General features: G+C 36.1%; 1 protein-coding gene across 3 annotated transcripts in view; it reads left to right on the top strand.

Annotated features, from left to right (window-relative positions):
- Positions 1-24,250, top strand: part of RAB23 (RAB23, member RAS oncogene family) — a 36,748-nt gene extending 12,498 nt beyond the window's left edge. For all 3 annotated transcript variants that reach the window (XM_009241987.4, XM_003776861.5, XM_054557659.2), the window contains exons 2-7: positions 699-918; positions 3,428-3,513; positions 14,645-14,801; positions 16,401-16,483; positions 17,310-17,402; positions 20,649-24,250. In XM_009241987.4, the coding sequence (XP_009240262.1) occupies positions 764-918; positions 3,428-3,513; positions 14,645-14,801; positions 16,401-16,483; positions 17,310-17,402; positions 20,649-20,788 (714 nt within the window). In that variant the 5' untranslated portion in view covers positions 699-763 and the 3' untranslated portion in view covers positions 20,789-24,250. The remainder of the gene's footprint in view (positions 1-698; positions 919-3,427; positions 3,514-14,644; positions 14,802-16,400; positions 16,484-17,309; positions 17,403-20,648) is intronic.
- The last annotated feature ends 1,732 nt before the right edge of the window (positions 24,251-25,982 follow it).

Raw genomic sequence — 25,982 nt, 5'->3', positions numbered from 1 at the left:
CTTGGGGACAGGACCCGAGTCTAAACAGGAAATTCATTTATGTTTCATATATGCCTTATACACATAGCCTCAAAGTAATTTTATACAGTACTTTCAGTATTTTTGTGCATGAAACAAAGTTTTGACTGTTTTGACTGTGACCTATCACATGTCAGGTATGGAATTTTTCGCTTATGGCATCATGTCAGTGCTTAAAAAATTTCAGATTTTGCCACATTTCAGACTTCAGATTTTTGGATCAGGAATGCTTAACTAAATTTTGAATGCATAACTTTCACTATGCTAAGTGCTTTACATGTATCATTGATCAATAACCGTATGAGATGGATATTATTGCCAGGAAACAGAAGCCTGAAGAAGTTAAACAACGTGTTCACTAAGAGCACAGAACTAGTAAGTGGCACCTTTAAATAATCAGGCATCAAATCTAGTGACCCTAGTCATCATCTCTATGAAAGTAGATCTAGGTATTTATTGATATATGAATGTCATGCATTGCGCTATTGATGAGGATTCATTCAAAAATGAATTGTTATTGCTGTACCTTTCAAAGAGTTTACATTATCTACAGAGAGTGGGAGGGACCTCAGTTATGAAAACACATCCTTGCAATGCAATGTGATAATTTCTTGATAAAACAATTAGTTTATTTTGTACATTTTTGTGTTACGAAAAAATAATTTCATTTTAAACCACAGATTTGAGAGGGAAGATCTGCTCTCCCGGAATTAGAGTTGGTACAGAAACCATTTCAGCTCTAAAAATGTTGGAGGAAGATATGGAAGTCGCCATAAAGATGGTGGTTGTAGGGAATGGAGCAGTTGGAAAATCAAGTATGATTCAGCGATATTGCAAAGGCATTTTTACAAAAGACTACAAGAAAACCATTGGAGTTGATTTTTTGGAGCGACAAATTCAGTAAGTACTTGGCCATTTTATTCCTTTGGCTTTGATGTGAACTATATCCAAGACTCATTGGAGTAATAGTTAACTAATTGCAGTGGATTTCGAGGTGTGGCAACTAGTGGCAATGCTCATGCGACAGTGATGGTGGTTTTCATTACATATGTAACTTATCCTTTTTTTTTTCTTTCATCTCTTCCCTTCCTCTTTCATTTTTTTTTCTTTTTCTACTCTCCCCACGTTTTTTTTCTGTCTCGTAGCTGTTTTATATTTATTGGTGACACCTTGGGCACGTCTTAAACACAAACTGATGCTGACTCCAGTGAGATTTCCAACTGCTATTTTCTTTGGAATGAAAGTTATATTATGGGCTCCTTTTTATTAGAATGTCTGTTCTCTTTTTGAAACTAGGCAAGACTGTATGGAAGTTAGAGAATTAATAGTTTGCTTTACTCTAAAGAAATAAGATAAAACAGATTTGGGAGGACAAAATTTGCCTATGAAAAGGAAATCCTGCTTTAGGAAATTCATTTGGATTCTAAAGCACATCAGAGTAATATTTTTTGTCATTAGTCCTGAGAACTTCTAAGGATATTTTAAATTGTAGCAGACAAACTAAAATGTGTTACCCAAATACATTTTAGTTTGTATTTCAAATTGTAATTTGAAATATTACAAACCTGGTTACTGGCCCAACTTTAACATCAAAGATAATTTTATCATTTTAAAGATTAATTTCTAGTCTGTATTCTATTACTTTCTTTTTAAAAGTATTTCCATATTTGCTTCCTCTCTTAGAACATATTTTAAGAGCAAGCATTTTAAGTCTTGATGATGTTTCCTTTTTATACTTATTACCTGAAACTAAATAAATATTTCAGTGTGCAGTCAATCCTTATTATTTATAGGTTCTGCATATGCAAATTCATCCACTTGGTAATATTTATTTGTAACCCCAGAATCAGTATTTGTAGTGCATTTGTGGTCATTTGTGGACATATATAGAGCAGCAAAAAATTTAAGTTGCCCAGCATGCACTTCCCAGCTGAGGTCTTCAAACAAGTCTGCTTTCTTGTTTCAGTACCTCATACAGTAAACACATGTCCTTTTTGTGTTCTGTTTAATGCCACATTTTTTACATTTTGTGCTTTTTCTTGGTGATTTTGCTGTTTAAGAAGGCTCCTAAGTGTAGTGCTGCAGTGCTGTCTAGCATTCCTAAGTATAGGAAGGCTATGATGTGCCTTACAGAAAAAATAAATATGTTAGATAAGCTTTGTTCAGGCACGAGTTATAGTGCTGTTGGTGGTGAATTCAGTGTTAATGAATTAACAATATATATCAATCAGTAAGGTGTCTTTAAACAGAAACACATAAAACAAGGTTACGTATTGATGAGTTGATGAAAGTGTAACCAGGGGTTCTCAAGAACCTAACCCTATGTTTCCCTTAGGAGCAGTGGTTCAGTATTTGCTAATTCAGTGTTCACATTGACATTATAGAACATAACTACTGTGAATAATGAGAATTGACTATATGACAAAACAGAGTATATTTTAAGTTTAAGGGCAACCAGTGAGCCAGGGAGGTAAATTGCTTTTTTTTTTTGAGACAGAGTCTTACTCTGTCTCCCAGGCTGGAGTGCAGTGGTGCTCCACCTCCCAGGCTCAAGTGATTCTCCCATCTCAGCCTCCTGGGTAGCTGGGACTACAGGCATGCACCACCACACACGGCTAATTTTTCTATTTTTGGTAGAGACAGGGTTTCGCCATGTTGGCCAGGCTGGTACTGAACTCCTGGCCTCAAGTGATCCGCCCACTTTGGCCTCACAAATTGCTGGGATTACAGGCGTGAGCCACCGTGACTGGCGGTAAATTGCTCTTTTGCATTCTTATCCTCATTTTATCACAAAAGCACCAGAACTCATTAGAAAGATGTCGGGAAAGGAGAACAGGCACTGACCTAAGGAAATTCCCCTTCCCAAAACGTTAATCCTAGACCACCACTACGCTGTGACTGTGTCAAAGAAAAAAACATGGCAGATAAATCCAAATCATGTGGGAAGCTATAGCTTTAGGGGAATGTTTTTCACTCTTTCACTGTTGATAATGATATCAACATCCGAAAGTACTCAAGAGTTTTTCAGGGTGAAACTGACAGTGTACATGTGGTCCCTGACTCAAGAAGGTTTGACTTACAGTTTTTCAACTTTAGCATGGGTTTTTTAAGACATAGCCCCATCATAAGTTGAGGAGCATAAGGATTTATAATAGTTCAGCTTATGAGTTTTTTGAATTTACAGTGGTTTAATGGGGTGTTAAATGCATTTTTGACTTAAGGAAATTTTCAGCTTACAATGGGCTTACCAGGATGTAACCCCCAGTAGGTTTATTGGGACAACCCATCATAAGTCAAGGAGCATTTGTAGTTTTAATATCTTTGGATTTGAAAATGAAAAATATACACAAAGCTATATTACCAAAAACATTTTCCTTTACATATGAAATAAATTCATCTCTTGTTTTAGAGTTAATGATGAAGATGTCAGACTAATGTTATGGGACACTGCAGGTCAGGAGGAATTTGATGCAATTACAAAGGCCTACTATCGAGGTAAAACACAGGATTTACTTATTTATTTTGTTTGGGCACATTATTTTGGCTAAATAAATTTGCTTTCTTTGTTTCCCATATAAGGGCTTCTCTTGAAGAATAGTTAAAATAATTTCAAAGTATTTTTTAAAACCCCAGTTCATTATTCTTCTAAAGATCTTGTATAGTAGCAAATAATACCTGGTACTGTAGACAGTTTGTCTCTGCCTTAGAATTATATGACTCATGTACGCATTCCCAGACCAAATCAGGAAGAAACTCTTAAATGCCTACTTTGACCCCAAGAGAATGACTGTATAGTCAGAGAGTGGAAGCTAACATGTGAAAAAGTAAAGCCCTGGCAAATAAGATGGCATTTGTTACGACACATGAAGTCACATGGTAAAGCCTTTTCACTGCTGTAGGAGTTCAGAGAAGTATGAGATACCTTTGAAAGGAAGGAACCATGACTAAAGAATTTAAAGCTCTAAAATGTGGGCTAAAATTTCTTAAAAGGCTAAATTAAACTTCCAAATGGAACTTAAAAGTTTCCTTTAACATTTTCTTATAAAATTTTGCCCTTTTCTTTTGGAATTTAAAACACCATTTTCAGTGTTCCTGTAACTCAACTGCCAATAGTGATTAAAGTGAGAGAACACAATAACAAAAGCTTGGTAGAATACCATGTAGCATTATAGCCTGTTGATGCCAAGTAAATATTAATTGATCATTCATATTGACAGGTATTTAATACTCTGCATTTCGCAGATGCTGTGGGAAATAAAAAGGCACAACTGATATACTGATTATCCCTTCTATGATGTCCCTCTTTTCTGAACTTTTCACCATGTTGTAATTAAAACTTGTTTTCTAAAGACACAACTTCCTCTGCTGCCTTCTCTAAGGGAGGCTTTTTACCCGTATCCCTGCATACTCACATTCTTCAAGACTTAAAGGCTGTTGGGCAGAGGTTGTCTTGTTTCTCACTGCTGCTTCCACACCATTCCTCCTCTTTTCTCCTTCAAAAACCTCGGCACCTTGAAAGTCCACGTCATGAGACTTTTACCCACCACTAATCCCCCTGCTTGCTATGGTCCATCAACTTCCTTTATGCCTCCTTTCTGATAACAGTGGCATCTGACTCAGTTTCTTCTCCACAATTGTTTGGGTTACTTTTTGAAAATTCAGCCTGTTGCTCATTTCCTTGTTGTTTTCAAGGCCAACAATTGTTTCATTACCCCAAAATCTAAACCTCAATAGTCTCCTACTCCCTGACCACTACTGGTGGCTTGTGACTTGCTAACTTTAATACCCAGATGCTGTCTTGAAACCATCGAGAGCTTCTCTGTTCATTGACCCTACCACTTTTTAAATATGACCTTCCACATGGTTTTACTTCTTTCCTTCCTCAGCTTAGTTTTTCTAGTCCTGTAAGCATTTGCTTGCAAGGACCTTTAACTCCCTGACCTGCACTCTCTGCATAATACTTGCTCAGCAAAATGCCCAACCCAGTTAAACTCGACTATCTACCAATCTGCATCCAAGCACCTGAACCATATAGAGAATATCAGACAACCATTCAGACTGAACTTTGAAGCTACCATCACATAACCTTAATGAACGTAGTGCTGCCAGGCACTCTCAGTGTTCTTTACTCAAGTCTCTGTCATTTTCCAAAAGAGCTCTTTTGTGTTTTCTCTTGCCTTAACCTTGGGAATCCCTTCCTCCTCTCCACTCTGCTCATTTCTTTGCTTCACTCTGCTTTGAGAAAATAGATGGAATCAGTGAAAACTATTTTATCCTTCCCACTACCAAATCACTTTCATGGTTAAAACTCTTCAGCATCATATACACAGGACTTTACAACTGTGTTTCTCCTCGTCTGTCCAGCGTCATCTGCTGATTCCTCACTTGTACTTCACCCTTGAGAAATCCCCCATTTTTTTCTTTTCTTTTTACACTATGCCTGGAATGCTTTCTTGTCTTACTTGACCTTCTGCCTTCAGGCTTAACATCTCAGAAGTCTCTGTGAAACTTTCTGTGGCACTCATCCCTGAACAGTTAATAATCTTTTTTAGCTAATTCAATATGTTTATTGCATTTATCACTCTATGTAGCATTTGCATATTTATTTTCCCTAAGAGATTATGAGTTTCTTTAGCTTCTGGCTTATGGAGTGGCAGGGTTTTTTGTCTTTGTCTCCCCAGCCCCATTGTGTAGCACCTGTTGGCTGAAGTGAATTCAGTTGACCTTAGGAGACAGTATCATTTTGGTTAATTTTTTATAAAGTGAAATTCTGCTCGTTCATCACATAGTCTCATTTTACTTATCAGATGCTATAACTTTATACTCTGACCTTAAGTAATGGATGAAATTTTATTTTTTTATATATATATACATACATACACACATATATACACACTTTATATGTGTATATATGTAATATGTATATATAATTTAGTGTGTATATATGTGTGTATATATATTAAGTGTATATATGTATATATGTATATATGTATATATACACACAGTGTATATATATAAATGCAAATATATATGTGTGTATATACGCACATATTTATAAAGAGATGTATATATACACATATACATATATGTATGTAAACATGTCTGTGTACATATGTACATATGTGTGTGTGTGTATATATACACATATATCTATATTTATAAATATAAATGATTTCACCTAAAGGTATTTGCTCTCTGAACTAGAAGCCCCAGGAAAGTAGGATCTACCTTGTTTATAGTTGCCCCCATGACTGTTTCTCTAGATTTGAAGTTTTATTCAGAAAATGTGTATTAAGTGTCTCTGTTGTTCTAGGGATATAATAGGCATAGTAAACCTTGCCCTGGCTTCTTTGTCTTAACTTGTATTTATATTCATGTAATAACATTGCTTAGAAATATATCTGAAAAGTTTCCTTTAAGCTAATTATCTTTTTTACTTCTTAAATCTCCTTTTGTTTTCTGCTTTTAAATCTACTCTTTGGTATCATAAAAATTAAAATATATTCTATCTTAGTACGTAGAATGCTAGTAGTTGAATACTAAACAGTCCCAAAGAACAGATGATATGGAAGCAGTTATGAATTATTTTTTCAAAGTCTCTTTAAACATCCTGTATTGAAAGATACAGGTTTAATGAAACTGAAATAATAGTTATGTATACAATGGAAATTCTTCTGACTTCTTCATGAAGTCTTCTTTAATATGTCACTTTACCCAACTTGAAAGGGAACCTATGTTTGTGTGTCCTGGATTATCAGAGAAGCAGTACTTGAAAATAGAATAGATATATTGAATAGCAGTATACCAGTATATGTCTCTTGAAGAAATCTGTATATATATATGAAAGTTCCAAGTGACAGTGTTAATGAACTTTTAGGTACACTATCATATAAACACATAATTTCTTCTTTTAGACAGGATTTACCACTGATTTTATTGAAGTAGCTTGCTTATTTACAAACTTATACGAGTTATATAAAATCGATATACTTGAGAAATTGGGTGAATTCATGTAACTTTTGAATATATAGCTTATTTTTTTCACTTTTGAAAATGTAGGATTTATTGTAATAATGACAACTAAGGTTTCATAATTGTACTAACATATAAATGACCAAAGAAGTAGCCTTTCTAAATTGGTACCAAGGAAACTTGACTTCCACTGCCTGCTCTAAAACACATTTTGGTTTCTTGCCACCACTACTTAACCACTCTGTTTACTGTGTACTTTAAGGCTTCCCGTCCACAGTGGCTTTGGTTATTCTCTGTGGCTACCATTTTGGATCCTGAGCACCTGTATCATGGTCTAAGGTTGAGAATTATGTTTTTACTACACCAAGCCGTTCTTGGAGTAGATGGTATTGTTTTTTCTACCAAGGCTCTGTCATTCAAGTAGATGATATTTGTATCAAATTATGAATTTCATCAGCCTTGACAGTATTGATTAACAGGTCCTAAATGTACAGTTTTATTCTTGAGTAAAAGTTATTTGTATTTTTTAATGGGGTTATTACCACTACCTTCCCCACACACTCAGGAAAAAAATAAACATAAAACCTACATGGAAACACCAGAAAGAAGTAGGATTACTTGAGATTTTCATTATTTTATTTTTATCTAGTGAACTTTGTCTTCTAAATTCTCTGCATGAAATGTCTGTTCTTTTTTTTGAGGAAATAGATAGGCTGGCCTATTCCTTTTTAAGCTTTTGACAGTTTGATGTGGCAGTTATTACTTTTTAACCAATAGGGTTATTTTTAGAGAATATATTTGACATTATGTTTCTATAATTTAAAAAGGCAAAACTGGCTGGGCGCAGTGGCTCATGCCTAATCCCAGCACTTTGAGAGGCTGCAGCCGGCAGGTCACCTGAGGTCAGGAGTTCGAGACCAGCCTGGCCAATATGGTGAAAACACGTCTCTACTAAAAATACAAAAATTAGCCAGGTGTGGTGGCGCACACCTATAATCTTAGTACTGGGGAGGCTGAGGCATGAGAATAGCTTGAACCCAGGAGGCAGAGGCTGCAGTGAGCCGAGATCATGCCACTGTACTCCAGCCTGGGTGATAGAGCAAGACTCTGTCTCAAAAAAAAAAAAAAAAAAAAAAAAAAAACAGCCTATCTTAGTAATTTAACTTTTTTTTAGCTGACTATATTAAAATGGCAGAGAGGGTGAGATACTGAGATAGGTCCTCAGTTTCAGCTTCTTCTTTTTCTAAATGGTAAAAGTAAACATTTATCACAATACAATATGAATTAAAGAAAAAACAGCAATTATACATAAAATTGAAAAACAGTATATTGAACATTATTTTATGTTTTCCCTTTGGGAAACCTCTTTGGGGTTCCATTAGAATGCTTTTGGTTGCTGCCATATAAAAGGAATTTCATACTGGCTTAAAACTACAGAGACTTACTGATTTGATAGAAAAGTCTGGAAATAGCATTTCTTTTAGTTGTTTGTTCAGCCTATAACCTTACTGATTCTCCTGGCTTTGTCTCCTCCCTGTGTGGTACCGGTACCTCCTCATGTTGATTTCCTTTTCGGTTGCAAGATTATCACCAGGAGCAAGGACAGCCATATGCTTTGTTTACATCCTTGGGGAGAGAGGGTTACTTCCCACAGCAGTGGTTCAGATGTCCTGAGCTTTTCTCTGATTAGACCACCCTTGACCTGATTGCAATAATGAGAGGAATGTGATTAATTGACTTGGATCACATTGTGCTCCTTGCCACCACCACAACTCCCACCTCCAGCAGAGAATAGGTTTAGTCTACCTAAACCATATGGCTACTATACAGTGGGGGAAAGGTGTTTTTAGGGAGAGATGTCACCTAGGCAATCAGACAATATCTGCTACTAGTACATATTTAGATAGTGATGAAATTAAATAGAAATAAAAGTAAGAAGAGAAGGTAAGGGCTAGAAAGAATGAATTAAGATACAAATTTAGTGGTAGAAACACTATGCCATATATAGTTATGAGTTGCTGATTTAAATCCTAGAAATGTGTTATTAATGATGCATAAAAATCAACAAATTAAAATTTTAAAAAGAACAATTTTATTATAATTCATTTAAAAGACCCATTATATCAAAGCCATTGCTCAAAGGTATTATTATGGACTTGGAATGCTGGCTTAATTGTATAGTGAGAGATGTTGAAACAAGACCTTCTTGTAAATAGGTTACAACAGAGCACAGATTAGGAAGCCTCTGGGATCCAAAGTGATTTCTCTAAAACTTTTTAGAAAGTTGACTCCGCTAGTACAGAAAGATACAGACAACATGAAATAGATTTTTGTTACAGTTTTTTATTGTGACTTTGGTTTGTAGGAAAGGAAAAATATCTTTTTCCTTCTACTCTTTTTGGTCCTTGATTGGGTCTCTAACAAAAGACAGATTAACAAGAGAAAAACTTATGAATTTATTTAATATAAGTTTTACGTGACAAAGAAGCCTTCATAAGGAAATGAAAACCCAGATAAACAGTTAAACCTGAGCGTTTTTATACCAGGTTTGAGGAAGAGTGCAAAGTCGTTGAAGAATGTGATAGGACATATATGAGCTAAGAGCAGTAAACTGGAGGAAGCTTAGCAAGATTCATCAGCAGAGGTTCATTCAGATTCCTTTTGGTGTCCCTCTCTCTTCAGAAATGAGGATTCTCCTTTCCTCTGGGTATATGGAGGTCACCTCTCACCTGAGGGGCTTATGACCTCCTTCAGGTGAGGGTCAGAAAATCCTTCCTTTGGGAGGCCAAGATGGGTGGATCACCTGAGGTCAGGAGTTCAAGACCAGCCTGGCCAACATGGCAAAACCCCATCTCTGCTAAAAGTATAGAAAAATTAGTTGGGCATGGTGGTGGCCGCCTGTAATCTCAGCTACTCAGTAGGCTGAGGCAGGAGAATTGCTTGAATCCGGGAGGCAGAGGCTGCCGTGAGCCAAGATCATGCCACTGCACTTCAGCCTGGGCGACAGAGCAAGACTCCATCTCAAAAAAAAAAAAAAGAAAGAAAATCCTTCCTGAATTTTATGACCTGCTTCAGAGGAGAAGGGGCTGGGGGAGATCAAAGTGACTCTCCTGCTTCTGCTGTTTTCTCAGATTCCTTCAGCTTGAAATATGCAGTACGTCAAGGTGCCATATTTTAGTTTAGCATGTCCAGAGCCCCATTACTGGTATCTCTTAGATGTGGTTCATCTCTGCCCCTATGAAATTCATGTGCATTCTTTGTCCTGCCATTGGGGGAAGCACAGTTCCTTCCCAATATAGCTGTCTGCTTTTTGTCTGCTGGTTTTGATTTTTCACTTCACTCTCACCCATTGCATTTTTCTCAGGCTTGAATCAAGGCATCACTAGTCCCTAATGTCCCCCAGTTGCTGGAAATACATAACAGCTTCCTAAATTAGTCTTGTCAGCATCCATTCTTTAAGGTTTGAGATGAAGGAGGTGGTGATAGCACCCTCATCCATCCTACTGCACCTTTTTGCAGGAGAAAGGGTTTGGAGTACAGTACTTCCTCTAAAAAAATTCTTTTTTTTTTTTTTTTGAGACGGAGTCTCACTCTGTCACCCAGGCTGGAGTGAAATGGCATGGTCTCAGCTCACTGCAACCTCCGCCTCCCGGGTTCAAGCAATTCTCCTGCCTCAGCCTCCCAAGTAGCTGGGACTACAGGTGCCCACCACCACACCCGGCTAATTTTTGTATTTTTAGTAGAGACGAGGTTTCACTATGTTGGCCAGGCTTGTCTCAAACTCCTGACCTCATGATCCACCCACCTCAGCCTCCCAAAGTGCTAGGATTACAGGCGTGAGCCACTGCACCCGGCCAAGAAATTCTTTACAGATCCTTTTTCTTTCCAACCCCCGTCTCATATTAAAAAAAAAAAAAAAAAAAAAATCTTGAAGTGCTTGAGGGAGTTCAGAGTTGTGCAGCAGGATCATCAGCCATTTGCTTTCTAAATTCTGCAAATAATGATCTGTCTCATAAATCTTGGAATCTTGTATTTGTCTTTATTGGTACCTCAGTCAGAGTTTTTTTTTTAAAAAAGGGTGGAGGGTAAGGGGTCATCTTTTGAGCTTTTTAAACTAAATATTAGAAAGGGCTTTCTGGTCATTAGGATTTTTCCAAACATAAAAGAACCATGATGAATCACAGTTTGACAAAGTATTTTATCTGTCTAGATGGCAGATGATATTCAGTTAGGGGAAGTGGAAACAAGTGGTTGTCCAATATTTGTCAGAATTATTATAACCATAAAAGTAATCCATAAAAAGTAATCCAGTTGATTTTTTTTCCATTTTAGTAATATATTTAGGTTAAATCAGACAAGGTGGTACAGCATTTGATATAAAGGCTTGGTATCAGGTGAACAATCCTGCTTTGGAGATTTGTGTACCATTCTTTCTAGAGATTGTAATTTATCTTCTTAGGACTTATTTTTGCGATCTTATTTCAGATTTTTTATTTCCTGCAGTTCTTGTTTTTTGATTTTGTTCTTTATACTGCACAAATCCATTTTTCTCCTGTGGTTTAATGGTCATACATTCTCTTATTCTTAAGGTGATTGCCTTTAATTTAAGGCACTTACTTAGTTTAAGCCTCTGTGTGCCCTCCCACTGCGCCACATGGGTACGGCTGGTTTATTTGGGACACGATCCCAGGAAGTAGAGTGCAAGACTAGAGGGAATGAGGCAAGGAAGGGAGAAAAACCAGTAAAGGGTTCTAAGTATATCACTGTGGGCCACTGGGGCTCAGTCTCCCTGAGGAACCTTGAAGAGAGGCCTCAGGAGCCTACCAAAGGGAGGCTGAGGTGTTCATTCCACCCCCACCCCCAGAGGCATCACTTCCCCCTTGGGGATGCATCAGAAAAGCCCCCAGCAGAACAGCAGAGCCCCCTGCAGCATAGGCAGGAGCAACTGGCACAGGAACTGTTCTCCACAGCTGCACTGAAGCCCGGTTGAGGGGACATGCATGCAGCCACAGGCCTCTGCTGCAGGGTTTGTTTATTTACCTCCCTGATTATGTAAACATCTTCCCTTTCTTCACACAAGCACTTTGGCACATTCCCACATTTCTCTGGTCTCCTACCCATTCTGTCTCCTGCTAAATAATTTTGGGGTTGTTATGGACATACTTTATCTTTTGGTCTTTGATTTTTTAAATAATGTTGAGCTTTTCTTAATCATTCTTACTGCCCATATCTCTAGCATTATCTGTTTGTTTTTTTCCATCATATATGCTTCCTCTAAGAGGTTTTTTTGGTTAAGTGTCTGAGACCTTGAACACTTGGAAATACCCTATTGTGCCCTCAGATTTAAATGACAGCTGGATATAAAGCTGTAGGTTTAAAGGTAATTCATTGAGTTTTATGATAAAGAACAAATTTTTTCTTTTTGAGACAGACTCTCACCCTTTTGCCCATGCTGGAGTGCGGTGGCACAATCACAGCTCACTGCAGCCTCAACCTCCAGGCTCAAGCAATCCTCCCACCTCAGTCATCTGAGTAGCTGGGACTACAGGCGTGCGCCACCATGCCTGGCTGATGTTTGTATTTTTTGTAGAGATGGGGTTTTGCCATGTTGCCCAGGCTGGTCTTGCAGTGGCGCGATCTCGGCTCACTGCAAGCTCTGCCTCCCGGGTTCATGCCATTCTCCTGCCTCAGCCTCCCAAGTAGCTGGGACTACAGGCGCCCGCCACCACACCCGGCTAATTTTTTGTATTTTTAGTAGAGACAGGGTTTCACCGTGTTAGCCAAGATGGTCTCGATCTCCTGACCTCATGATCCACAGTTTCTTAAAATATGATTACATAATTTTTTTTATTTGTAGTTGAGGTAAATATTACAGCTCAAGTAAATATAAGTTTATTTATCAGTATACTAATGTGATCTCTTCAGTTCTGTTTTCCCTTAAATTCTGAGAAGGTCTCAGGGTGTCTTTGTCTCTCTCTTTCTGTATTTTGCATTATTCATTTATTATTTGGATTAAAACCTGTTTTTAGGCCAGGCACAGTCACTCACACCTGTAATCCCAGCACTTTGGGAGGCTGAGGCAGGCAGATTGCTGGAGCCCAGGAGTTTGAGACCAGCCTGGGCAACACTGGGAGACCCCATCTCTACAAAACAAACAAACAAAAAAAACAAAACAAAACAAACAAAGAATTAGCTGTACATGATGGCAGGCCTCTCCTGTAAGTCCCAGTTACTCAGGAGGCTGAGGTGGGAGGATTGATTGAGTCCAGGAGGTCAAGGCTGCAGCGAGCCATGATCGTGCCACTGCACTCCAGTTTGGGCAACAGAGTGAGACCTTGTCTCAAAAAAACCAGAATACAAAAAACCTGTTTTTTAGGGTAGGGAAGATTTTCCAAATGAACCTTCTGTTTTTACAGTAATAGCAAACTGCTATTTTCTTTCTGTGGTCTTTTGCTTTCAGTATTCCCCCAGTGATATATAGATATACAGACTATTTTTGGCTCTAGAGTGTCTTAGATAGCCCAGACGTATCTTGAGTCTTAGTAGAAAACTCTTATACCAGAGGGATCTGTAAGGAAGGGGTAATGGTAAGAAAACATGCCTTGATTTCAGGAAATCCTCTTGACCCCCAGGATGATTTTCTCTTGTTGCTTACATGCCTGCTTTTATCACCATGCTACCTGAATTAATAGCTAATAATTTATAAAACTGCTTCTTCTAAGAGGTTTCTGCTTATTTTTAGTCTTTGATATTATCAGCCTAAAATGACAGTTGATGGTTAAAATATTGTCAATGGATACAATATGGGTGGGTAAAATTATGCAGTTAAACAGGGTAAAACTAAGTTTCCCCCACCCCCTTTATTATATATATATATACTCTTGGCATTGGCTTTCAAATTATGTTCCTTAGGATCACTGGTATTCTACTAAAATAAAATAATACAATTTATTTAAAAAGTGAATAGAATGAACAAATTATGATTTTTTTCTCATAAATTTTTCTTAAATCTGCGCTGAAAGAAATTAAGCAAATGACATTTTTCTTAAATCTGCGCTGAAAGAAATTAAGAAGCAAATTAACAAGAAGAATTTGGCAACAGCCTGTAATTTTAGTTTACCATTCTCTCTAGCTTTTATAATGGAATTAAATCAGTATTTTATGGTATTCCAAAAAGAATGTGTATGGTTTTGAGGGTACTTTGACAGTTGAACACATTTGAAAACCACTGTTTTTGGTAAAAATGAAAATAGAATTTATATGTTGAAAAGTAAAGAAGAGTAGTACAAAGATGAATTCAACATAAATAGAGTTTATATGTTGATAAGTAGAGTAGTACAAAGATGAGTTCAACATAGAGTTTATATGTTGAAAAGTAAAGAAGAGTAGTACAAAGATGAATTCAACATAAATAGAGTTTATATGTTGAAAAGTAAAGAAGAGTAGTACAAAGATGAGTTCAACATAAATAGAGTTTATATGTTGAAAAGTAAAGAAGAGTAGTACAAAGATGAGTTCAACATTTATTTACATAAAAGTTGTTTTGAATGGATAAAAGTTGCCCCCATTCTTCATGAGATTGTTTTCTTAATGTAAATGTAATATGTTAATGTAAATACCTTGATTGATTGATTGATTGATTGTGAACTTACAGGAGCCCAGGCTTGTGTGCTCGTGTTCTCTACCACAGATAGGGAATCTTTTGAAGCAGTTTCCAGTTGGAGAGAGAAAGTAGTAGCCGAAGTGGGAGATATACCAACTGTACTTGTGCAAAACAAGATTGATCTCCTGGATGATTCTTGTATAAAGAAGTAAGTGGCTACTTTTGGGGGAGGAGGGACAGTAATTCTATAAAGTTAAGACATCTTAATTTTTGCAGTTTTACAGGATCTAGGAAAAATTCTATACTTTCATTTTGAAGGCTTTAATGACTTAAATATTTTAATTTACCTAAAATTTCTGTGAGCTATTTTCTGTGTGATTGGTTTGGGTTAAAAAATTCATTGATTCCTAAGTAGATAAAATTAAAGGATTAAAATTTGAAGGCTCTTTTAGAATTCTAATCTCAGGTCTTTGCACAAGAAATCTAATTCTTCATGTTAAGTCAAACCTTAATATGGTAAGAATGTTAAGAAAAGCATCCCTAGATTTTGTAATACCCAGAATAAGTAACTATCCTATGTTGATGAATTTTAATTAAGGGTTCAGATTCATATTGTTTTGTATATTCAGAACTCTTATGCTCAAATTTGTGAACAGATAATTTGTTTATAAATATTTACTTATTGCATTATTTTTGCTAGTTTTGAAAATATTTGCTTGGTTTTTACCTGTTTTTTAAGTCTTCTTCTGTTAGTTATCTGTTGCTATATAACAAATTAGCCCAAAACTTAGTGTCTTAAAACAACAAACATCTATTATATCACAGTTTCTGTAGGTCGGGAGTTTGGGAATGGCTTAGCTGGTGGTTTTTCATGAAGCTGCAGTCGAGATGTTGGCTAGGCCTGTTCTCACGGAAAGGCTACACTGGTGCTGGACCATCCATTTCTATGATGGCTTATTCACTTGGCAGGAAGCCTTAGTTCCTTGTCAGATGGGCCTCTCCTGTTCTCACAACACGGCGGCTATTTCTGCCAGAGTGGGTGATCCAAGAGAGAGCAAGACAGAAGCCACAATGTTTCTTATGACCCAGTCTTATACTGTCCCTTGTATTGTATATTAGTGGACACCCAGACCAACCTTGATTACAGTGTGCGAGGAGACTACACAAGGGGCTGAAGACCAGAAGTCAGAGGAATAGCGGGAGCCTATGGGGCATGGTTACAACAGTCTCTAATGACATTAATATCAGGAGTCCACAACCAGGAATCCTGATAAAACTAAAATTAGGAGTACAATTTGGAGATGTAGTCATTAATATACTGACTTTGGCTTTAGGCAGCAAAATTGTTTCATGGCCAGTAAGAATAAAATAAGTAATTCACTGTAAGATTTTCAGTGTAATTAACTACAGGTGTTCTTAGGAAGAGATTAAAATTAATTAAAATATTATACAAAGAAAAGTGATATTTTCTTATTTTAGGGCTAGAGATTAATGATTTTATAGAAAAGTCTTCTATGTACACATACGGTATAACAGTTGGTGTTTATTTCTCAAGAGTAGTGAAAACTAAAATCAGTACAGGCACTAAGTGAAAACATAGCTTTCAACTGATTTTACTTAACTGGGCATTGATATCAAGCTCTTTTAAAAAGAAATATGAAAATTTTCTGAAAGATCTGATCCACCTTCCCTCCCTTCCCTCCCTTCCCTGCCAAACTGTATTCAGTAAATGTAATTAAAAGTGATTTAAAAAACAAGCTATCAGAAGGCACCTTTGTAAAGCATTTTTTTTTAAATTGATGTGCAGTGAGGAAGCTGAGGCACTGGCAAAAAGGTTAAAGTTAAGATTCTACAGAACATCAGTGAAAGAAGATCTAAATGTGAATGAAGGTAAATTGCCTTTAAAGGATATAGATTGCAAAAAGAAATTTTATTTTTGCGCTTTTAAAATTGTGTTGTTTAGAAATTATATTTATAATGAAACAAGAATTTTTTGTCACCTAACATTAAGTAGAATTTAAAGGCTTTCTACTTCTTTTTGTTAGTGCTTAATTATTTACTAATGCCCTTGAATACTTTTCATCCTGGTAAGGTTTTCCATTTTTATTATTATCTTTGAAAAATGTAAGCTATATATGTAGAGTATATGCATATGTGGTTTTGATGCATACCTGTTAAAAATAACTCAGTTTTAGAACCCCATGATAGTAGATATTCCACTAGGTAGTTAGTTTATTTAATAGTATTTAATTTAATACTTTAATAGTATTTCGTAGTTTAAGAAAGTGAAATTAGAGAAAGATGGTAAGTTATTTTTCTCATTCTAGAATTGCCGCTTATTTAGATTGCAACTAGATATTCTCTTGGATGTCTATTTTGGATACTTTTCTTCACATAAAGGAGACATCTTTTCAAGACTGAGTCTGTTTAGTGTTGCTTAGTATTAATCACTATTCAGATACTTAGAAGAGCCAATCACTACAAGTATTATTTCACTTATTTACTAATAAAATACCATTATACATTTGTTAATATTATCATTGTACTCAGATACTGCCCAAATAATGTTTAAAAGTTGAATTTTTAACTAGATTGTATGCTGCTAATTCTAACTTTAAATTTGTTTAGTAAGTATAAATATTATAAATGATGTGAAATAACAGATTTACATGCATAAATCATTGACCTGGTTCTGGGTGTTTTCTTTTTATTCTAGTTTTTAAGTATTTGGCTGAAAAATACCTTCAGAAACTCAAACAACAAATAGCTGAGGATCCAGAACTAACGCATTCAAGTAGTAACAAAATTGGTAAGTACATAGGAAATTTTAGCCCATGTTTACTTGGTAAAGTTAAAAAACACATATAATATGCTCATTTCTTTCAGAAATGTGATTTAAAAGTGATTATTAAACTATTAAGTCAGTGATTTAAGTATCAGGTCTCTTGTTAAAAGGTATATTGTGTTAATGGGGGTTTTTTTGCCATTGAATTTTATGAATCCATTTGATAGATTAAACACAGCAGAAATAAAGACTTTTTGTAAAGATCTGTCCTTTATATAAAGGAACTTTATAACAGTTATTCTTCTGAATCTGTACTTACACTGGCTCTTACCTTTTCCCTTTCTTACCATCTTGCTTATTACCCATTACTGATTTTGCTTTTTCTTATGTTAAATGCCAGCAAAACTTTAGCATTCCCTGAAGAACAAGTGTGTTGTGTTCTCTTTCACAATAACTGCCTGACCAGATGTCTCTCTTCTTGTTTTGGATTCCAGGAAAATGAGAGCCAAAGTTGCTGGTTCTAAATCTTAATACTTGTATAGTCTCTTAAGGAATTCATATCTGTATTCCATCCCCCTTCACTGCATATGTAGAAACAAACACATTATTTTCTGGACCTGTTTTAACTGAGATTTTTCCTGGTTTCTGGCTTTTTTTTTTCTGCCTTTGCCATTTTCATTGCAAAATTTCTTGCCATCAGAGACCTCAAATGCTTTGTGAACACAGGACACTTATAATAAGCCTCTACCTGGTGTGGTCTTCTTGGCTTCCCTCTTGTCTTCTGCGTATCTACTGATTAAAGCTTTAATAAGACTCACTGTGGAACAAAGTAAATGCAGATTCTCTTCAATCCAACATTTAAAGATGGTTTTGCACTTCCTTCTATGTAGCCTCCTGCCACACCATTACATATATGTAACCCATTTACTGGTTCTCTCAAGAGGTCTTGATCTTTCCTGAGTATGCCCCATGCTTGCTTGCTTCTTCACTTTTGGTCATTTTTTTCTTCTATTGAGAATGACCTCTTTCCCATCTTCTGTCGAAGAACAAGTCATTCCTCAAGGCCTTTCTAGAAAGTTCTCAGTTGTGTATCTGCCTGCCTGAAGACACATCCTCCATACTTTTTTTCTTTCTTTCTTTTTTAAAGAAACAGAGTCTCACTGTGTTGTCCAGGCTGGTCTTGAACTCCTGGGCTCAAGTGATCCTCCTGCCTCGGCTTCCCAAAGGGTTGGGATTATAGGTGTGAGCCACTGCCCAACCTCCATCTTCTAAAAGAATAGACATCTAAGTCCAGGGCATTGCCAAGTGTCCAGTTCTACCTTCTTCATGTAGTTTTTCCTTTGTATCATGTAGTTTTCCTATGTATCAGATGCAATCTGTCCTTCCTTTGAAACTTCTGTAAGATTTTGTGTCTCTTTTATGACACTTAACATATAATGTCATATGGCATTACTTGTTTACTGTCTTGTCTTACTACATTGTAAACTTCTTGTGGGCAAGAACTGGTCTTAGTCACCTTTGTATCCCTGACAGTATCTCTGGCCCAGAATTTTGTGTCATGGATGCTATATCATAAATTGGAGATTACATTTTGTGAATAACACAGTTCAAAATGGAAACTATAAAGTTCTTTATCTTTTAGCTACTCATCACTTTTATCTGTGGGCCACTTTTTTACTGTTTTAGTATAAGTAGGAAAAACGTATCTTACTAGTATTAACACAGAATCTCACAAATAGCTGGGTGTGGTTGCTCGTGCCTATAATCCCAGCTATTTGGGAGGTTGAAGCAGGAGGATTGCTTGAGGCCGACAGTTTGAGACCAACTTAGACAACATAGCAATATCCGGTCTCTTAAAAAAAAAAAGAAAAATTAGCTGATGGCATTCCTGTGCCTGTAGTCCCAGTTACTCAGGAGGCTGAGGCAGGACTGCTGGAGCCCAGGAGTTAAAGGCTGCAATGAGCTATGATTGCACCACTGCACTCCAGCCTGGTGACAGAGCAAGACCTTATCTCTTAAAACACACACACACCCCTCAGAAATACTGTTGTTACTGTTGTTAACTAAAAGGTATTCTTGAGGAGGTGATATGATGTGAAGTTAATAAGTTATTAAAATTATCGTAGTTGCCGGGCGCGGTGGCTCATGCCTGTAATCCTAGCACACCTCTAATCCCAGGTGGGTGGATTGCCTGAGCTCAGGAGTTTGAGACCAGCCTGGGCAACACGGTGAAACCCCGTCTCTACTAAAATACAAAAAATTAGCCGGGCGTGGCGGCGGGCGGCTGTAGTCCCAGCTACTTGGGAGGCTGAGGCAGGAGAATCAATTGAATCCAAGAGGCGGAAGTTGCAGTGAGCCAAAATCACGCGACTGTACTCCAGCCTGGCGACAGAGCGAGACTCCGTCTTCAAAAAATAAATAAATAAAAATTATCGTATTTACTGATTCCAAATGTCAGATAAATTGTTAGTCAAAAGATGCAGAGCATTGTGTAGAATATGCCACAACTTAGGTAGAAAAGAGAATATATATGCATTTTAGCTTATATATGCATAAACTATATCTGGAAGGATAAGTAGGAAAAGTAATAACATGCGTACCTTAGGGGAGGGAAAACTGGCAAGGGGTGAAAATCTGGGTAAAAAAGAGCCCTAATGTGACCTCTTTTATAGCCTTGGAACGTTGTACCATGTGTATTAGCTACTAAAAGTAAAACTAAAACAAGAGCTTTAAAATCATAAATGTGTGTCCATTGATGTATGAAAGGATAAGCAAAATGTGGTGTATACATACAATGGAATATTATTCACCCTTAAAAAGGAAGGAAATGCTTCAGTGTTCTACGTCGGATGAACCTTGAAGACATTATGCTAAATGTAATAAGTCAGTCCCAAAAAGACACTATTATTCCATTTATATAAGGTAGAGTAGTTAAAATCATAAGACACAGAAGATAGAATGCTGGTTGCTAAGGTCTGCAGGGAGGGAGAAAAGGGAGTTAGTTACTGTTTAATGGGTATGAGTTTCAGTTTTAAAGATGAAAAGAGTTATGGAGATGGACGGGGGTGATTGTTCCACATTACAAATGTATTTAATACCACTGAACCGTATGCCTAAAAATGGTTAAGATGCTAAATTTTGTTGGATTTTACTACAATTTTAGAGAAACTGTAAATACTTGAAAATATTACTGATTTTACTAACAAGCTGGATGCAACAGGTAACTCAGGCATGTCAGTGGCAATCACTCTTTTCCCTCAATTTATACAGGTGTCTTTAATACATCTGGTGGAAGTCACTCAGGTCAGAATTCAAGTACCCTCAATGGTGGAGATGTCATCAATCTTAGACCCAACAAACAAAGGACCAAGAAAAACAGAAATCCTTTTAGCAGCTGTAGCATACCCTAAGATGTTTTGGGAGGAAAACAATTGAATTACATTGTGCAATTCATTAAGAAACCCATCCAGCTGTCACGGTTATGTTACAAGGTTTTCAGCAGACTTTGCACCTAATGGCTCTCTGAAAGTGACAGACTTAAATATTGCTCTGCAGTGCTTTTCAGAATGTAGAGTGAGACCTCTGGTGGAAAAATTATTGCCCTGTGGACTCCTTTAATTTTTTTTACATTAGACGAAGCTTCTCCTGTTTTTAAAGGAATACTATAAGAAATTTCAAACACAGGTGTTGCTGAATTTTAAATGCTGGAAAACATAAATGAAATGCCTAAATATATTGTTACAGATTTTAATACTGTGGATCAAGGAAAGATAGCAAGCATTCTTTTCCTGAAATTGGTCATGTAGCTTTTCTGCGAAATAGTATTGAATCTGAATACTTTCACAAAATAATACTGAAAGGTAAACCCTAAATCTTGCCAGACTGCATTAGTATTTTGGCATTGAAACTTGTGCAATATCTGTGTAATGTAGAATGTGGGGTGTGCATGCAGATGTCTGGTACTGGAGTAAGCTGAAGGTATGTGCAGTATTTAAGAAAATGTACATTCTAATTAATTCACTTATAAAACCATTTACATATTGTGTATATGTTTTTATTTTCAAATGAGAAACTCTAGACATATATTTTGCAAAATGAGCTTGGGTTTAAAAAGTGCTTTGTGCCAAAAATATCATACCTAATTTTTATAGTGCTTTACTATCAGAATTTATATTGTTTATTATATCTTTTAAAAGCAGTAAGCAGTTTTCATCTGACAGCGTAGATAAAAGAGGAGTATAGGAATTTGAATGCTAGAGCATCTCCCAGGTGAGCCTTATTGCAGATCTTTTTGATATAGTCACCCATAAGCATGGTGAGCTCCTCCTGTCCTAAGGTCAGCCAAAGCCCCTTAAGAAGGTACACAGCACATCTGCAATCATTCAGGAGGTCCTGTGAAGTGTGGTGATGCAGCTAACAACTTTTGCTGCTCACTGAGAACCCAGCTTTGAACTTACAAGATTATACTAACCATTTTTAAAGTGCACAAAAATATTATTAGTCTTAACTAAAATTACATGTTTTATAATGCCCTGCAACTCTAAACCATCCTTTTGTTTACACATTTTTGTATGGTATTTTAAGATTATCACTTCAACATTTCTATAACCTTCAGTTTGTATAGCACTTTCTCAAGAGCTGTCAGTCCCACCTACAAAATCATTTCTTTTACAAGATGATTTAATATGTAATCATGTGTCAGAACATAAATTTTGTCACTTGGGACAATAGCTTTCCAGCTAAGATAATTGTGTCAACTCTGTTAAAACTGATTATCACTCATCAATGGCTTTATTTTTAACCTATAAATAACCCCTTTCAATATACCTGGTTTTTACAGCATTGCAAAATCTGTAAAAATAACTTTTATTGGAAAATGTGTCATGAAGTCATTTTTCATTATTTGTACTAAACAATATTTTATGTACTCCTTTCGTGTTTTATCTTTTGTTTTTTAAGTCTTCCATCTGTACTCCCCTCATCCTCCTAGTGTTGAGAAAATCAAATTTCCTGGGTGTGTCCTTGTTAAGTGATCAAAAGTAAATGTTCTCTTTGCCATTTTAGATTGAAAAATAATTAAAAAATTATTAAAAAGAGGAAATTTTCGCTTTTCATCATATTGAAATGATCTGGCATTATCTATTTCACAGTAATGTAAAATGTTTATTTTTATGTCACCAGTTGTCACCACTCCCATTGCTGATAGTGACATAGGTTTTGGGGGCAAAACTCAGTTCCTAACAGTGGGTACTGCTAATGAGTCATCTTTTCTACTCTCTTCAAATAGTCTCTTTAATTTTTGCACAAAATAATATTTTGCAGCAAATAGTCTTTTGTCTTTATTGGCAGAAAAATCACTTGTTATATGTGTTCTAGTTTTTTCATATTAGCTGTGTGGCTAAATGTGTGTTACCTTTCTATATTAAAAAAAGTAATCTGAGGATAGTTACAGTTCCTGTAATATAATTTTATGTACCTAGTTTTATCTTTTTTTAAATAAGAACTGAAGAGAGATCTTTGTTACATATTTGAATTTTTAATTTGCACTGCTGTATTTTAAACCTAACCATAATTAGTCATTTAAAATAATTAAGTAGGCCTGAAAGTCAGCCATGTTAATTTCTCAATTTAATCAATTCTTAAAGCCTTCAAAAATTGACATTTTTTTCCCTCTAAGACCCTTCATTCTCTTAAATAACTTCAATTTTATGAAACCATGTATACTAAAGAAAAACTTTTCCAAGATTCCAGGTGATTGTGCATTTGTGCTCTAATCTACTTTTTTAACATTACGGCTAATCTTTTTGCATAGACATATCGCTGTGGAATAATTGCCATATTTCAGAGTTCCTCAGGTTTCCTTTTCCAGTCTCTGTCTATGAATTAAATAGTATACAGAATAACCCATATAAGGCAATATAGTTAAATAAAACCAGGTTAAATGATTTCCTTTGTATCTGCCCAAAGTTGATGATAGCACACATGTACTTTTTCAAAATAAAGCTAAAACTACCAAAAAGATGAAAACTTTCCTCATTATGGAGTGAAGTTTTAGGTGGTTGCTTTAGAAGTTGGCAGTGCAGTGCTCAGAAAGAACTCTCAATAACATGTACTCCTTGGACCTGTGAGTTTTAGGAAACTGGACCTTTTCTGAAGACCTTAGAATAGGGAGTTGGCCTTAGGACCTAATGTCCCAACTTAGTGTTGGACCCTTTTAATATAAGATATTGTTAATTAATTATTAGCATACTTTTCAAAACCTTTGAAATAGTTACTGCTAACCTGATAAAATGTTCCCATTAATCTATCATTAGTCTGTTTCTCTGAAAACAAAATGAACTGATGAGGTGAAAGCTTGTTCCACATGGCACCTACCTAATGAACAGGAATTACTCAGTTTTAACTGTTAAGAATGTCACGTGTACTATTGTCACTCCTTAGGTTTTCAGCTATAAAACATGTAAGTCTATCATCATACAGATGAATTCATTTGCTAACAAAATATTTAAAACCCGCAGTAGACTCTGAAATATCCAGTCATCAAACTCCTGGCTTAACTGGATGATTGGGCTATAATAATCTTTATTATTATTATTTTCATCTCTCTCTCGAAATATCTACAGTAGGATGTTTGTTAGTAAATGGTCTTTTAAAAACAAAAAATTGGGGATAAAAGGAAAACTCAATTCTTTCTATATTTTTATTACTAATAAATAATGCTTTTGTAAATTTGAATGGAAAACCACTTGTATGTATTGCTATTTGGTTGCAGTTATACTCTGGAGCTTAATTTAAAACAAACACTGCTCAATAAAAATTTCATGAAGGATGAATTCCAATAATCAAAAAATAAATGCATTTCAAAGCTAAAATTTTGTGTGATATGTATGATTGTATCAACAGTGTGGATCTAAATAGTAAAATATATAATGTAACTTCTTTAAAGATCAAAGCAACCTAAAATTATTTCATATTTCAGATACTCTGCCAATATTTAATACCCTCATTTTACTGAAAGCAGTGCTAACAAGGAATCGCAGGAGGGCTACCCTAAAATTATGTATTATATGCTAAGAATGGTATAGAATTGAGATACGGCAAAACATACTCTATATGCACTTATAGTCTACATAAAAGACAATAGTTTAAATGAGGGTAAAAATGTGACTCAGGAGATTCATCATCATTTGAAAATAAATTATACTCCCATTCTTATAAATAAAAATACATGTTAAGAATCAACACATTGGCCAAGCACGGTGGCTCATGCCTGTAATCCCTGTACTTTGGGAGGCCGAGGCAGGCAGGTCACAAAGTCAGGAGTTTGAGACCAGCCTGGCCAATATGGTGAAACCCCATCTCTACTAAAAATACAAAAATTTAGCCGGGTGTGGTGGCGTGCGCCTGTAGTCCCAACTACTCAGGAGGCTGAGGCAGGAGAATCGCTTGAACCTGGGAGGTGGAGGTTGCAGTGAGCTGAGATCACACCACTGCACTCCAGCCTGGGCAACAGAGCAAGACTCCACCTCAAAAAAAAAAGAAACCTCATGAAGTAAATGAAACTATAGAAACTGCCTCCATAGCATATATTCAACACCAAACATCTACAAAATGTTTGTTCTCTTCCCTTCACAGTCTCTTTTCCCTAACTCATATACTCCATAGTGTTCCTTGCTACAGTGGATATGTCTTCTACTTGTCAGACAGCCTGGGTGACAGAGCAAGACTCCAAAACAAACAAACAAAAAAAAACATACTGGAGATTCCCTGCCTTTTAGATGTGGCTCTAGGTACAGAATGCTGGAGACACTGTAAACCAGGGACCCCAAGCAGCTTGGAAATGTGGATCATAGCTCTTCAAGTCTGTGATCAGAAATCAATGACCTCCATTAAAAACTCCATTGCAAAAAAATGGGAAAAATAATGCTAAGAATACCAAGGTCAAGGAGGCAGAGCCAGAATAATTTGTGTAGAAAAAGTCCTGGACTGATGTGGAAGCCATGGGAAGCAGGGAGCAGTAGTATTTCCTAGAGTGGAAGGGATTTACGGATGCTGACAATACTTGAGAACCTGAAGAAAACTTGACTATCCATTTCTTAATTTTCAAAAAGCTGGTCAAGAAAAAAATGATGCACACAAAAAAACATCTCACAGTCTGATGACAGCAAATCAGTCTGCTAACAAACCAAGTGGCTCTGCCATAGATAGAATTAATGTTTCCCATGAAATGCAAAGATTTAAATAAGGCAGAGTTGGAGCTGGCAAAGGAAGTAACATGAATGTCTTCAGATTGTAACTGCTTTTTATAAAGAGACTAACTTGGCATTTTTTTAGAGAAAATGAAGTTCGATATTGCTTGCATTGAGAGAGATATACATACATAAAATCAGTTTGGGTCTTGATTTGGTTTTTCAGTGTGAAGAATACCTACATTCAAATAAAAATTGATGTGTTCATTTCAAAATAGTATCCAGGGAAGTTGTTGTGGTTTTTGTATATCAATAGGACTAGTAACTTTGAACAAATAAGTGTTCTCTATTTGCTTCACTTTATCAGATAAAAGAACAATCAACACACTGGTCAACCTTTTTAGTAAACAAAATG

Source organism: Pongo abelii, chromosome 5 (assembly GCF_028885655.2).
Source record: "Pongo abelii isolate AG06213 chromosome 5, NHGRI_mPonAbe1-v2.0_pri, whole genome shotgun sequence".
Taxonomy (NCBI): domain Eukaryota; kingdom Metazoa; phylum Chordata; class Mammalia; order Primates; family Hominidae; genus Pongo; species Pongo abelii.
The sequence above is the reverse complement of the archived record's forward strand: the minus strand, read 5'-3'. Positions and strand labels throughout refer to the sequence as shown.